This window comes from Orycteropus afer, unplaced genomic scaffold (genome assembly GCF_000298275.1).
Source record: "Orycteropus afer afer isolate SDZICR_OR568_19922 unplaced genomic scaffold, OryAfe1.0 scaffold00261, whole genome shotgun sequence".
Classification (NCBI taxonomy): Eukaryota; Metazoa; Chordata; class Mammalia; order Tubulidentata; family Orycteropodidae; genus Orycteropus; species Orycteropus afer.
The window spans coordinates 422,334-435,588 of record NW_006921848.1 but is presented as its reverse complement, the minus strand read 5'-3'; the positions used below and the strand labels follow the sequence as shown (position 1 = coordinate 435,588).

The 13,255-nt window shown below is 49.2% G+C and overlaps 1 protein-coding gene across 1 annotated transcript in view; it reads right to left on the bottom strand.

Annotated features, from left to right (window-relative positions):
- Window positions 1–13,255, bottom strand: part of LRP1 (LDL receptor related protein 1) — a 93,635-nt gene that overhangs the window by 56,021 nt on the left and 24,359 nt on the right. The window contains exons 7-15 of the mRNA XM_007950012.2: window positions 11,342–11,504; window positions 11,002–11,224; window positions 9,779–9,968; window positions 9,118–9,261; window positions 7,489–7,725; window positions 6,145–6,325; window positions 5,031–5,253; window positions 2,660–2,861; window positions 2,179–2,304 (exon numbers count right to left, since the gene is read on the bottom strand). Of these exons, the coding sequence (XP_007948203.2) occupies window positions 2,179–2,304; window positions 2,660–2,861; window positions 5,031–5,253; window positions 6,145–6,325; window positions 7,489–7,725; window positions 9,118–9,261; window positions 9,779–9,968; window positions 11,002–11,224; window positions 11,342–11,504 (1,689 nt within the window). The remainder of the gene's footprint in view (window positions 1–2,178; window positions 2,305–2,659; window positions 2,862–5,030; window positions 5,254–6,144; window positions 6,326–7,488; window positions 7,726–9,117; window positions 9,262–9,778; window positions 9,969–11,001; window positions 11,225–11,341; window positions 11,505–13,255) is intronic.

Sequence of the window (13,255 nt, the reverse complement as noted above, 5' to 3'; positions counted from 1 at the left end):
AAAAAAAAAAAAAAAAGCTGTATCCCTGCCCCATCCCAAGTCATTCCTAAAAATAGAATTAGCCAGCAGGCTTGAGCTGTTATACTTGGACGTCAACTGCTTACAAAGTGTGACATCTTAAAGTACTTGTTCAGAGAGGCAAAAGTCTTACTCCACTCATAAGCAGCCCCACAGTAGCGATGTGTGACAAATGACTTGTGAGATGCTTTCAGCTGTCTTTTTCACTGTCCATTAATGGACTTGAAAGTTGTTGGGCAGCAATTCATTCATTCATTTTTTTTCTCTCTCTTTCCTGCCTTACATATATATATATATATATATATATATATATATATATTAACTTTTTATTGTGAATTGAATGAAAAATTACAGACCAAATTGGTTTTCCATTCAATAATTCGTATACATTTTGTTTCATGACATTGACTGCAATCCCCACAATGCAACAGCACTCTTCTCATTGCCTCCCTAAGCAAAAGCTGCTTTTTTGATCTCAGGTGGCTGATTATGTTATTATTCACCTTATAGGTCTGTCTATTGCTTGGCCAAGAGTTGAGCCATGGGGAATTCTTAGTGATTTCAACACCCAAGTAGATGATCCTTCCATGACCCTAGCCTTTCAGTTCCTTGCCCGCCACCTGACTTCAGTCACCCACTTTCATGGCCACATGCTAAGGTCCCACTGACCCATTTCCAATTCCGTCAATCTATCCTAAGGAAACTGTCCAGAATATAGGAAGGCATGAAAATGTAAGAAATAGTAGAGGAGTTGATTACTAGATGGGCTCTGGTCAGACTTCCTGAGTTCGAGTCCCTGCTCTAATTTTGGGCCTCAAGTTCATCTGTAAAATGGAGTTAACAAAAATACATCCCAACAGGGTTGTTGTGAGGAGTAAATAAGTTACCACACAGGAGATGCTTATAATACTGCTTAGCCATAGTCTGTGTTCAGTAAATGTGATTATAATAAAAAATTGGAAATAACTTAAACATTCCACAGTGGAGAAACGGTTGAGTAAATTCTAGAACATTTACTGGAACACATATACACACACAGTTCGACCATTAAAAATGCTGCTTACATATTCATGACCCATCTTTAAGTGAAAAAAAAAAAAACCAGGAAGTAGAACAGCATGTATGGCTCAATCCCATTTATGTAAAATTAAATGCACAGAGAAATGTTTGGGAGGATGATCCCGAAAATGGTTCCCCATATTTTTTGCAGATAATGCACTCACATAAATAATGTGTATAGGAAACTAATGCTGGAGGGGTTGTGTGGTTTGGGTAAAAAAGAGTGTAACACGCATGTGATACTTTCATATGGTATCTAGGGGTGGTGGGGTCTGGGCACTTTGTAGTTTCTACTTTATATCTTTTATACTATTATTTATTTTCATAATGTGCATGACCCGTTTTTATTAAAAAACTAGACTGTAATTGATGCTACAATAACATAGAAATGCTTCTGACACAAATCAGCTAAAAAATGGAGAGCACATTTTTATATACAGTATGATTATCCAAACCAAAAAACCAAACCCACTGCCACAGAGTTGACTCCAACTCATAGCGACCCTATAGGACAGAGTAGAAGGGCCCCATCGGGTTTTCAAGGCTGTAAATCTTTATGGAAGCAGACTGCCTCATCTTTCTCCCACAGAGCAGTTGGTGGGTTTGAACTGCTGACCTTTTGGTTAGCAGCCCAATGCTTTAACTATAGCACCACCAGAAGGCTCCTTCAGAGTGATTATAGCTATGTAGAAAACATCACCTACCTGAGGAAAAAAAGTTGGAGTTGAATTTATCCCAGTACTAGCAATATAGTGGGGTTAGTGAGATTTGGGCTCTTTTTTCCCTCTTCTCTATCTTCCACTATTTGTGAACTGTTGCTATATTACACTAATGATGGAGAAATGACCTTAAAAGAAGTGAGGAATATTTTCTTCCTTACATGGCTGTCTCAGCTTTCATTCAATCTCCTCAAATCTTCATGCCCCTCCAGAGCCCATCCTCCTCAAAGCTCCTCTTAGCCTCCACTTCCTCTTGCCCCCCCAGGGTCCTTCTTCACCTCCTCAGTTTCTGAAAGGGACCCTGAGGTCTCCCCTGCCCTCCCTGTGGCCTTCTCCCTCTGGGCTCTGCTCCCCACCTCACCCACCCGGACAGCCCTCATACCCAAGCAAGTGACGCCGTCTGTGTCCAGCACTTGGTCCTCAGCACAGGCACATTGGCGGCTCCCGGGGGTGGCCAGGCATAGGCTGCTGCAGCCACCATTGTTCACCCGGCATTTGTTGGTGCCCACTGTGGGGGGGAGGTGCCACAGAGAGGAACAAGGGGAGGTGGAGATGAAGGATGGGTTGTGGCAGGGTCAGGATAAGGTAGAGAGGGGAGATGAGGGGGTAGGAGAAGAGAAACGTGAACATAAGACAGAAAGGGAGGAAATAGAGAGAGAGGAAGAACATATTGATGAAGGAAAGACATAGACAGGGGCCGAAAAGGAGATGGGGACACAGAGAGTCATATTGGGTTGGGAGTCTCTCTTCTCCAGACCCACTAGTCAGAGGGCAGGATGCCTGGGAAGTCCCCTCATCCCCAGGGGAGCCCCGAGTCTAGGCCTAGGCCCACCCTGGCCCCAGCCCCAGCCCCAAGCGGGTACCTTGCTGCTGCTGAGCATCATACATGCGGATCTCAAAAATGGGGGGCCGCTCGCTGCGCAGGAGAGTCACAGTGGGGGGCAAACCTCCTGTCCCCCGTTCTAAGCGGTAGACACTGCCACTCCGGTACTCAGTCCAGAAAAGATAGTTGCCATGGTGACAGAGGCCAAAGGCATGGTTCAGTTCAGGACCCTCGTACACAATCTAGGAATGGAGGGGACACTACTAAGGAGCTGGGTGACACACGGGGTGCCTGAGGGAGGCTGGGGGGATTGCTATTGTATACATTTGTCTATTTACTGAGTGTGGGTCTTGTTTCCCATTAGCCTGGACTCCTGAGGGACATAGTTTTGCACACAGGGAGGTGCTCCCTGTTTGCAGACTCTGAACCCAGCCTGTGAACATAGCAAGTACACTGACTATGAGATTGCTCATTCAAATTCATTCCAATCGCCCAACACATAAACACACACACATACACACACAGTACTGAGCAGACAGCAGAATTCATCCATTCATTTTTCCATCTAGTAAGCATTCAGCCAGGATCTATGAAGAGCCAGGAAGGTCTCTGCATGGTGCAAATGGTTTGTACTAGGCTACCAACTGAAAGGTTGGCAGTTTGAACCCATCCAGTGGTGCCATGAAGAAAGACCTGGCAATCTGCTTCCACAAAAATTATAGCCAAGACAACCTTATGGAGCAGCTCTACTCTGCAACACATGGGACAACCATGAATCAGGAGCCAACCTGATGGAATAACATTAAGGGCCAGGAGTCCCTGGATGGTACAAATGGTTAACACTGTTGGCTGCTAACCAAAAGGTTGGAGGTTTGAGTTCACCTGGAGGTGCTTTGGAAGAAAGCCCTGGCAATCTACTTTTGAAAAATCAGCCATTGACGGTTCCTTAAAAAGTTGGAATTAGAAATACCATTTGATCCAGCAATCCTAGGTAGAGATCCTAAAGAAATGAGAGGCAGGGCACAAACAGATATATGCACATCCATGTTCATCACAGCAGCATTCATAATAGCAAGGAGATGGAAACAACCTAAGTGCCCATCAACCGAGGAATGGATAACCAAGCTGTGGTACATACACACAATGGAATACTATGCAATGCTAAAGAATAATGTAGAATCTGCAAAACACCGCATAACGTGGATGAAGTTAGAGGACATTATGCTGAGTGAAATAAATTAATCACAGAAGGACAAATACAGGATTAGTTCATTATTGTAAAAAGTCAAGGAGAGGTTTATATACGGAAGGAAGATTTCTTTGTTGGTTACCAGGGATGGGAGGGGAGGGGAGGCTAAATTCTTAGACAGCTTGAGGAAAAGAAAAAAAAACATATATAAATATATATATATAAATCAAAGATTATTAGTGGTTACCGGGGTAGGAAGGAGTGGGGAAAGGGGAAGCTTTTGTTTGTGGGGCATTGAGTTTATGTTAATGGTGGTGGAATATTTTGGAAAAGGATAGCAATAATGGTAGCAGAACATGAAAAACATAATCAATGTGACTGAGCTGTAAATATGGAAGTTGTTATGTTGGTGAATATCTTGTTGTATATGTCTTCACCACAATAAAAGTGAAAAAAAAAAAAAAAAGAAGAAGAAAAATCAGCCACTGAAAACTTTATGGCATCCAGTTCTACTCTGACACACTGGGGGTCACCATGAGTCAAAGATGACTCAACAACAAGTGGCTGGCAGCAGCCAAGCTGAGGTCAGCAATAAAATGAAAAAGATGTACTTCCTGCCCTCAAGCCACTCACTGTCTCATGAAGGGCACACACAGGTAACCCAGTGTGGAAAAGGGGGTGGGAGACAACGTGCAGGAGGAGCTGGAATGGGCTTCCCAGGCAGAAGGCCCTGCATGAGCAATGCAGGAGGGCAGACACACTCTGAGGGGTTCTGGGAGTCACAAGCTATCTCCTCTTGTTTGTTCAAAGAGGCAGGAGGCAGGGGAGGAATAAGACCATAGAGGGAGTCAGGGGACATATGAAAGAGCTTGGTCTACACACTCAGACACACATGAATCATGAAGCACACAGCTACCCAAGGAATCAAATCTCCCTAGGCATCTCACTTCTGTACAGAGGCAGATAGCACACACAATGTGCTGTGTACGTTCATAAATATGCAGATGTGCACAGGATGTGTGCATATGGTGGCCAAGGCCACAGATAACATGCACAGACACAGATATGTACTGTTAGAGGCAATTCTACACACAAGATGCAAAGCCCACAGATGTAGACATCCTCAGACACACACAGACCTGGACACAAACAGAGATAGCCATACACAGAGCTGGTCAACACACAAGCAAGGTCCACCACATACAAGGGTATGCCTACCCACCTTCCGGTCTGTGCCATTGAGGAGTATGGTCTCGATGCGGTCATAGAAGGCATCCACCCAGTACAGGCGCCCAGCAGGGATGTCCAGGCTCAGCCCATTGGGCCACAGCACTGTCTTGGAGGTGACGAAGATGTCTCGGTGTGAGCCATCCATCCAGGCCCTCTCCAGCCGCCCTCGCCGGCTGTCCTTGGGGTCTTCTTCCCAGTCTGTCCAATACATCCAACTGTGGGAAGCAGATCATCAGCACCACACAGGCCACCCTTGTGATCCCAAACCACTGTGCTGTCCCCACAGCCCCTCCTCGTACGGTCCTCCTGCCCTGCAGACCCCAGACCACATATATCATCCATTTATTATTCTGTTCAACAAATATTTATCAAGTGCCTACTGTGAGCTGGGTACTGTTCCTGGTACTTGGGGACCCTGTAGAGAACCAGTCAACCAAAACCCCTGCTCTCTCACAGAGCTCACAGCCCACAGGGAAGACAGGTAAAGAATAACTCAATCAATAGGGTCACACCTGCAAGTGGCAAAAGCCATGAAGGAAATGAAACAGAGTGATGGTACAGATCAGGCTGGGCAGGAGACGGGTGAGAAAGAGTGGTCAGGGAGGGCTTCTCTGAAGAACTGGCATTTGTAGTGAGGCTCGAATACTGAGAAGGAGCCAGACAAATATATGTGAGGTCAGGGCAGAGGAATTTCAAGTACAAAGTCCCAAGGCAGGAGGATCTAGGGTGTTTGTTTGAGGAACAGAGAGCAGGCCAGGGGGTCAGATTTCCCAGTTTGGAAAGTGAAGTGCAGATGGGATCAGACTAGTTGCCAGGGGCAGACACTGTAGGGCGATGCAGGTCTAGTTAAGGAGCATAGGTCCCATTCTAAGGCCAAGGGGAGTCAATGGAGTGGTCAGGGCCAGGAGTGGCAAGTCAGATTTCCATTTATGAAATTAACATATTCCCCAAAGGACAGGGACACCCTAATTCCCCTTTTGGCCTTGACTCCTGTTGAAGTCTTCCTACCCCCAATGCTCTCCCCCGGTTTTGCTCTCGCTCATCCCCCAGTTCTCTGAGACTTGTCAGTCCTCGACTCCTCCACCCTGAGGTCCTGAAAGACTCACCCATTGAGCGGATCAACCACAATGGCCCTGGGGTGTGTCATTTTGCCCTCAATCAAGGTCTTGCGGGTCTGAGCAGCCTTCTCCAGCCTGGCCACACTGATTGTCTTCTTGGGCCCATCATCTGTCCAGTACAGGTTGTCCCCCATCCAGTCCACAGCCACGCCCTCCACATTGTGGATGCCTGAGGGGTGCAAAGGGCAATGATGGAGATGAGCTAGGCTGGGAGGCAGGGAGCCTCTTGTACTCTACACAGGGGGATAGGGATGGTGGTTAGAGGAAGGGAGGAGGGAGACCATCTGTGTTGCCACATCTGTGCTGACACACAGAATCTTTCGAAACTACACATGGTGTCCGGTAAACCTGTGCAGCTAATGGCTCTTGTATGAGGCATGTCTGGGCATGTGCTGAGGTGGGCAACTGGAGCAATGGGCACCTGGCTCTGGGCACAAGTGTGACGCCACTTCCCAGGCCTAAAACTCCTGAACTAACAAAATGAAAAAATCAGGAAGTGATTTTTCACTGAGCTGAGGCTTCATTGCCAAATCCTTTAAATAGCAGTTCCCTTGGCATAGGGAACCCCAATCTTTTTCTGTGAGGAGTTACTTTTAATTTCCTCAAAGTCTTATGATTGCTGACGGCCAAGATTCTCTAAGCTGCAGTGGGGGGTGGGGAGTGGGGCAAAAGATGGTTACTGACATCAGCCTGGCTGACCAGTTAGGGGGCCCTGCCCCAGGAAGCTTACATGCAGGCTTGCGATTCCTAACCATGTGGCAGGGCAGGGGCAGAATTCACAGAGCTTAGAAGCCGCCACACAGACAGATATTCAAGGCAATCTGCTGACCTGCCTGTGCAGCTCATGGGGAAAAGCTAGATTCAGCTCACGAGACACAATTTTCTCAGGACATGTAAGCATATGGCTTTTGCCAGCCTAGTAAGGTCTACCTGCATAGACCCTGAGTGTGTGTGTGTGTATGTGTGTGTGTGTGCACACTCTCACTCCAGCAGGCCCCAGGCACCTCCAGGCTGCGTGCCGTGCAATGCTCCAGAGCTTGGAACCAAAGGCAGAGGGACCCTGAGTTTTCCCAAGGCCTGGCAGGGACAGCCCACATGGCCGAGCCCATCCATCCTCCTGCCTCTTTCAGCTCTGCCAAGAAGTGGGTCACACAGGGGTCAATCTGTCTATCCCCTCATTTCCATGCCAACCAGCTCAGCAGCCAGGCAGCAGGAGACTCTGTGCTGGGAGGTCATCAAAGATGAGGTACCTAGGGCCTAGATGGCTTCCCCTCCAGGGTGAGCCATGTCCTTGGGGGTCCCACCCATACCCCCCCTACTCTGGGGCCTTACCGTCCTTCAGGATGGTCTCCCGCTCAGTGCCATCAATCTTCTGGCGGCCAATGAGATAGCTGGTGGTGTCGGCAAAGTAGATGAAGCCTGACTCAGCATGGAAGTCCAGGGCCCGGGGGTTCATGAGGTTCTCAATGGGGATCATGTGCTCGTCTGGAACCTTGGCCCCCATATCCATGCCCCGGATGATGCCTGGACGGCCCTTGCCATACACAAGGAACAGTTCGTGTTCTGGCTCTGGGCAGGCACAAGCAGGAGCACCAGTCAGACATGCACTCATGACCACCACCCACACGAGGGGCCCATGGCCAGAGCAGCTGCAGTGCCCAGCCTGTCCTGGGTTGAGAGTGGGGGGTGGGGCCTCTGGGTTGGATGGACAGACCACACACACAGATGGGCACAATGCCGAGTCCCCAGCCACACGCTCTGGGTTGACCCAAAGACACTAGGGGTGGGAAATGGTGGGAGAGTGGCATGTGTTCAGTTAAGGGCCTACCGCTCAGGGGGCAAGGTTAGGAGCACCGTCATAATACAGTGGAATCCGATCACTCTTCACCACCCCACGGCATCCATCTGGACCAAGCCACCGTCACTTTTTGCCTAGCCACTGAAATAGCCTAGAGCCACATGCTTACCCTCCACCCAGCAGCAGTGTGCCCTTTCTACAAATGTGAATCAAGTCATACACCTCTGTGCAAGTCACCAACAGGTGCTGATCATAATTAGAGAAGAACGCAGTCCCTCCTTCCTCACTTCTGCTCACTCATGCCCCTCTAGTCCCACTGTTCTCTGTGCTATTTTGTCAGCATGCCAAGCTTGTGCTGGCCCCAGGGCCTTTGCATGTTCCATTTCCTCTGCTGGAGATGCTCTTCCCTCAGGTAGTTACATGGTTCACTTCCTCACTTCACTGAGAGCTTGGCACAAACGAGAGAAGCTCTCCCTGGCCACTCTATCTAAAATGGAACCCTCAGGCCATAACTGGTTCGGTTCTCTGCTTTATTTTCTCCATAAGACCTGTCACCACCTGAAGTTATACTTGTTTGTCTGCCTCTCAACCAGAATATAAGCTCCATGAGGGCAGAGGCAACATCTATTTTGTTCACTCCTCAGTCCTCACTGCCAGAAAGTGTCAGGTATGTTGTGAAAAAACCAAAAAAACCAACCAATTGCCATGGGGTTGATTTTGACTCATGGCAACTGCACATGTGTCAGAGGAGAACTGTGCTGCATGGGGTTTCCAATGGCTGATTTGTCACAAGCAGATCACCAGGCCTGTCTTCTGGGGCACCTCTGGGTGTGTTCAAACTACCAACCTTTTAGTTAGCAGCTGAGTATTTAACTGTTTACACCACCCAGGGACTCCAGACACACAAGTGCTCAATAAATGCTTGCTGAAGGAATGAATAAATGAGCTAGTTCACAGTCTTCTGTGGAGCCTGAGTGGGGTAGTGGGAACAGCCCTGCTCTCAGATGTCAGTTCAAATCCCGCCCACCCTCACCAGCAGTGAAAACTGTGGGTGACTTTCTTCATCTCTATACATCTTGGACAGAAACAGACAAGCTGGGGAGATGGGTGAGGCCCCCTCCCACGTATCCCAGCAGGCACGCATGCCCTTCCCCATCACTCACTCTTGCATGACTTTCCATCACTGCCCAGGCTGAAGCCGGAGCGGCAGCGACAGGTCCGTGCTTTGTGGCTGTTGGCCAGCAGGCAGATGTCGGAGCAGCCACCCGGCTTCCCATACTGGTCGTTCTCACAGGCATGGCTCCTCACTGGGGGCAGATGGGGGAGGTGGGTCAAGACCCCCAAGCCTCTGCACCCAGCCTTGAGAAGCCTTCGGTCTGTCTACACTCCCTTCTTCTGTGGTCTTTGGGCCTGTTTGTCCCACTTTAGGATTTAGATATTGCAGGGACTGACTGGAATTCCTCTCCTCTCACAACGCAGCCTGCAGAATCTCTTGGGCAGGGGCCTCAGTGGTCATGGGAGAATCACATAACTGTTCACGGACAGATGCCTGGCACAGGAATTGGGAGAGGTAGGTAACCTATCTCCTCACATGGAGCAGAAAGGGAGAAGGGGTCCTCGGAGAAGGGGATCTAGAGGATGAGGGATAGGGAGGGGCTGGCAGGGGAAGCTGAGGGGTTGGGGTAGGTAGCCTAGAGGAATGGTCAGGCGTCGTTGACGTGATGTGAAAGAATCAAAGGGCCACAGGAGGGCCCTTTGATTCCAAGAACTCAGAGCCATTTCAAGGTGAAGCCTGCTTTGGAGGGGCTGTGGGGCCCTGCTCACCTCGGGGCTGACGCCGCTGGTGGTAGATGTGGAGGGCCCCACCCTTGTCCACACGGGTGACGACGTGGTACTCGGTGCTGTTAAAGCGGTTCACCCGGATCACACTTGTCTTCTGCTGGGCATTGGCATTGTCCGAGTTGGTGGCATAGAGATAATTCTCAAACACCGTCAGGCCATACAGATGCTCAATCTGAGTCGGGCAGGCAGGGGATGGTCACATGAGATGAAAAGGGAGCCCCTGGTAAGCTCCTCAGCTTTCTATCCGAACTTCCATTATTGACACCCCCAAATTCACTTTGCAGTTTTTAAACTCCATGCCTTACTCACGCCTCCTCTGGCGATACTATCCTGTCCTTGAGACCTTTGCTTGCCGAAAATCTAATTCATTCTCTACAGAGCAACTCTGTGAAAAGCTTCTAGAATCTTCTAACTGGAGAGGGTCTCTTCTTCCACTCTATGTGGCCCAATGTCATCCAACCTGTGGTGTGGAGGTTTGTGGACTTATCCTACCGACTCTACTCAAACCCCTTGTAAGTGGGAACCATATCCCTTACAGAACCAGGCATGCAGTAGACGCTTTCATGATTTTAGATGGAATTAGAATTCAACTCTGCCCACAGAAAACATCCTTAGTCTGACACTAGTCCCCAGCTTTGAGAAGGTTAAGCAGAAACACTTGCTCTAAAATCTCCTGCCTCCAGTTTATCCTGGTTTGTCCAAGACCAAGGGGTTTGCTGGATCATGGGACTTTCAGGGCTAAAACCAAAGCAGTCTCAGGCAAACTGGGATGGGTGGTTGGTCACTCTAATTTTCCTACAATGGAGGTGCCACCTCTGAGCCTACAGTTTTCCAGCCAAGGTTTAAGTACTACTTCCCAGCTATGTAACCTCAGGCAAGTCACTTAACCTCTTTGAATGCTGCTTTCTTCATATGTCAAAAGGACACTAAGCCACATTTCTGCTCACCTCCTAAGGGTTGATGTAATGATCAAATAAGAAAAAGGAAGTGAAAGTTCTCTCTAAAATGATGGGAAGCTGTATCTTGTTCTTGCCCTGACAGTGCATGCTCACCTCACTTCCACAGACTGCTCAGGTCAACCTGCTCCCATGTTGTCCTCCCCTTACCAGGATGGGTTAGAGAAGAGCTCCTCAGCCAAGGCTTCCCCTCACCAGGGGGCCCTGGACAATGGTTTCCCCACAGTAAGGTGACCACATCGCTCTCACCAGGATGCCCTGGATGATGGTCTGCCGGCCTTTGCCCTCGTAGTCCACCACCTCAATGTAGTCCAGGTAGGCATCAGCCCAGTAGACAAGACGGCTGACCAGGTCCAGTGTGATGCCATGAGGAAACACGATCTTGCTGTCAACCAGTTTGGTGCGGTTCTGCCCATCCATGTCACAGCGCTCCACCTTTGGGATCTGCCCGTAGTCAGTGAAAAACACCTTCCTGTGGACAGGTGGCACATTTAATGAGGTCTGGGCATTGGGCATCCTCCTTTCTACTACCTTGGAGCCTCTGCCTCCCCCCTTTCCAGAGCCAGACCCGCCCCCACTCCATGCTCACCCCATGGCAGGGTCCAGGGCAATGCCCTTTGGGTTGTAAAGCTCCAGGTCTAGCAAAGTGACACATGTGTCCCCATTTCGGTTGCAGACAAAGATCCTATCATCGATGTCATCCACAAAGTAGAAGTTGCCTGTCAGCCAGTCAATGGCCATCTGTTCCACATCTGAAGAGCGTGCACAAAAAAAGCTATGGGACAGGTCCTCTACAGACACATCCACCCCTCTGCTGATGCAGAACCCATGATGGAAGCCCACTTCCTCTGGGGTGCCCTGCTTCACTAGCTAGGCTATGGCTATCTTCCTTCCCTGAGCCCCTTGGGAGTTACCTGCAGTGTCATACTTTGCTTTGCATTTTTTGCCATCATTTCACATATTGGGCTTTCCAAAGACAAGTCTCTAAGGATCCTCACATACCTTCCCTCCACTCCCTGTGCTGAGCTCAGGGGCCACATAGACAGATACTGGGTGAATGGTGGCTGAGTGGTTGATGGACAAGCCTCCTCAACTCCAGCTCACCCCTGAACAGGGACCATCTTGGAGGTACCAAAAGGGAGTGGGGGCAGGTCCACTAGCTCATTCCAATTTATATTTTTAAGTTTTTTTTTTACTTGAGATAAGACATAAGGCTAACTAAAACATTATACATCTTTGCTTTGGGCTGTAGTTTTATCAGCTTTATATGGTAACTCAAGTTATCTCACGTCAGCCAGAAGCACTGACTGGAAGCTGTACGTGCTGATGAATTTTGAAATTGGAAAAGCAGGGTAGTCATCAATAAATCCAGCCTGACAGAAAAGTATTTCAAAATATGGGGATTATAGAAATTGAAAAGGGAAGATGCATGGTGGCAAAAGGTTGGGGACCAACGACATGGACCAAACTTCCTTTATTCACCCCCATCCCCCTATTTCTTCAGTGTAGCTATTGCTCAATTTCCTCATGTCCTCAGGAGGGTCAGAAGAAAGAAGGATAAGATAAAGCACAGGAGGGGGTGGCCATCAAAGGAGGAGGTAAACAGAGAGGGCTTCAGAAGGGTGGGGGTGGGAAAAGAGTGTATCAGAGGTCCACATCCAGTCTCAGCTACTGTTCTACAGGAGATGCAAGAGGCCAGGGAGAAGGGCCAAAGAGGAGAGGATGGGCGAGGGCAGTAGGAAGACGAGGAGGCAGATAATCTGGGGGCAAGGACCTCCTGCTGGCCTCCTCTGGGCCCCTCCAATCCAGGACCCACTTGCTTCTATCCACCAGCTGTCCCCTCCAACTGCCACCATCAGCACTGATGGCACTTACAAACTGGGAAACTTCTAAGGCAGTGATTCTCCAGGACCCTACTGTGCACTCTATCTCCACCAATTTCCCCATCAGGTAAATAAATCTTTGGACAACTGCCTTAGCTGAAACCTATCCCCCAGTACCCATATTTAACTCAGGAGGGTTTATTCTGCCCTGACACAGTACAGGTATAATGACTTGTTCTGCTCAACCCCTCCCAGCTCCCCCCCCAACTCCCACCCCCAGGATTCAGGGGCTATTTCCTAATAGTGGGTGGGGGTGGGGGGCAAAGGGAACAGGAACGTGGCTCCCAAGGAACTTGGCTGGGCCCGGACACTGACTCAGAGTCACAGGACTTGGGCTGGAGGGAGGGAGGGAGAGCCAATTTGAGGCCTTCATCAAACTCGTTTCCTTCTTGGGTCCCCTCTGTCAACCTTCTGCCCCAAGATGTCAAGAGAACAAGGTCACAGGGATGAATTATTACCCTGTAAGTGCTGATGCAGCCCCAAACCCAGCCACTATCTCCTCTGGGTCCCTAATACTGCCTCACCCTGACAAGGTCCAAGAAAGGGGTAGAGAACCCTGGGGAGGGTGGGTCCTGGCCATGCAAGAGGAAGGCCCAGTCCAGAAGAAAGGTGATCAAATT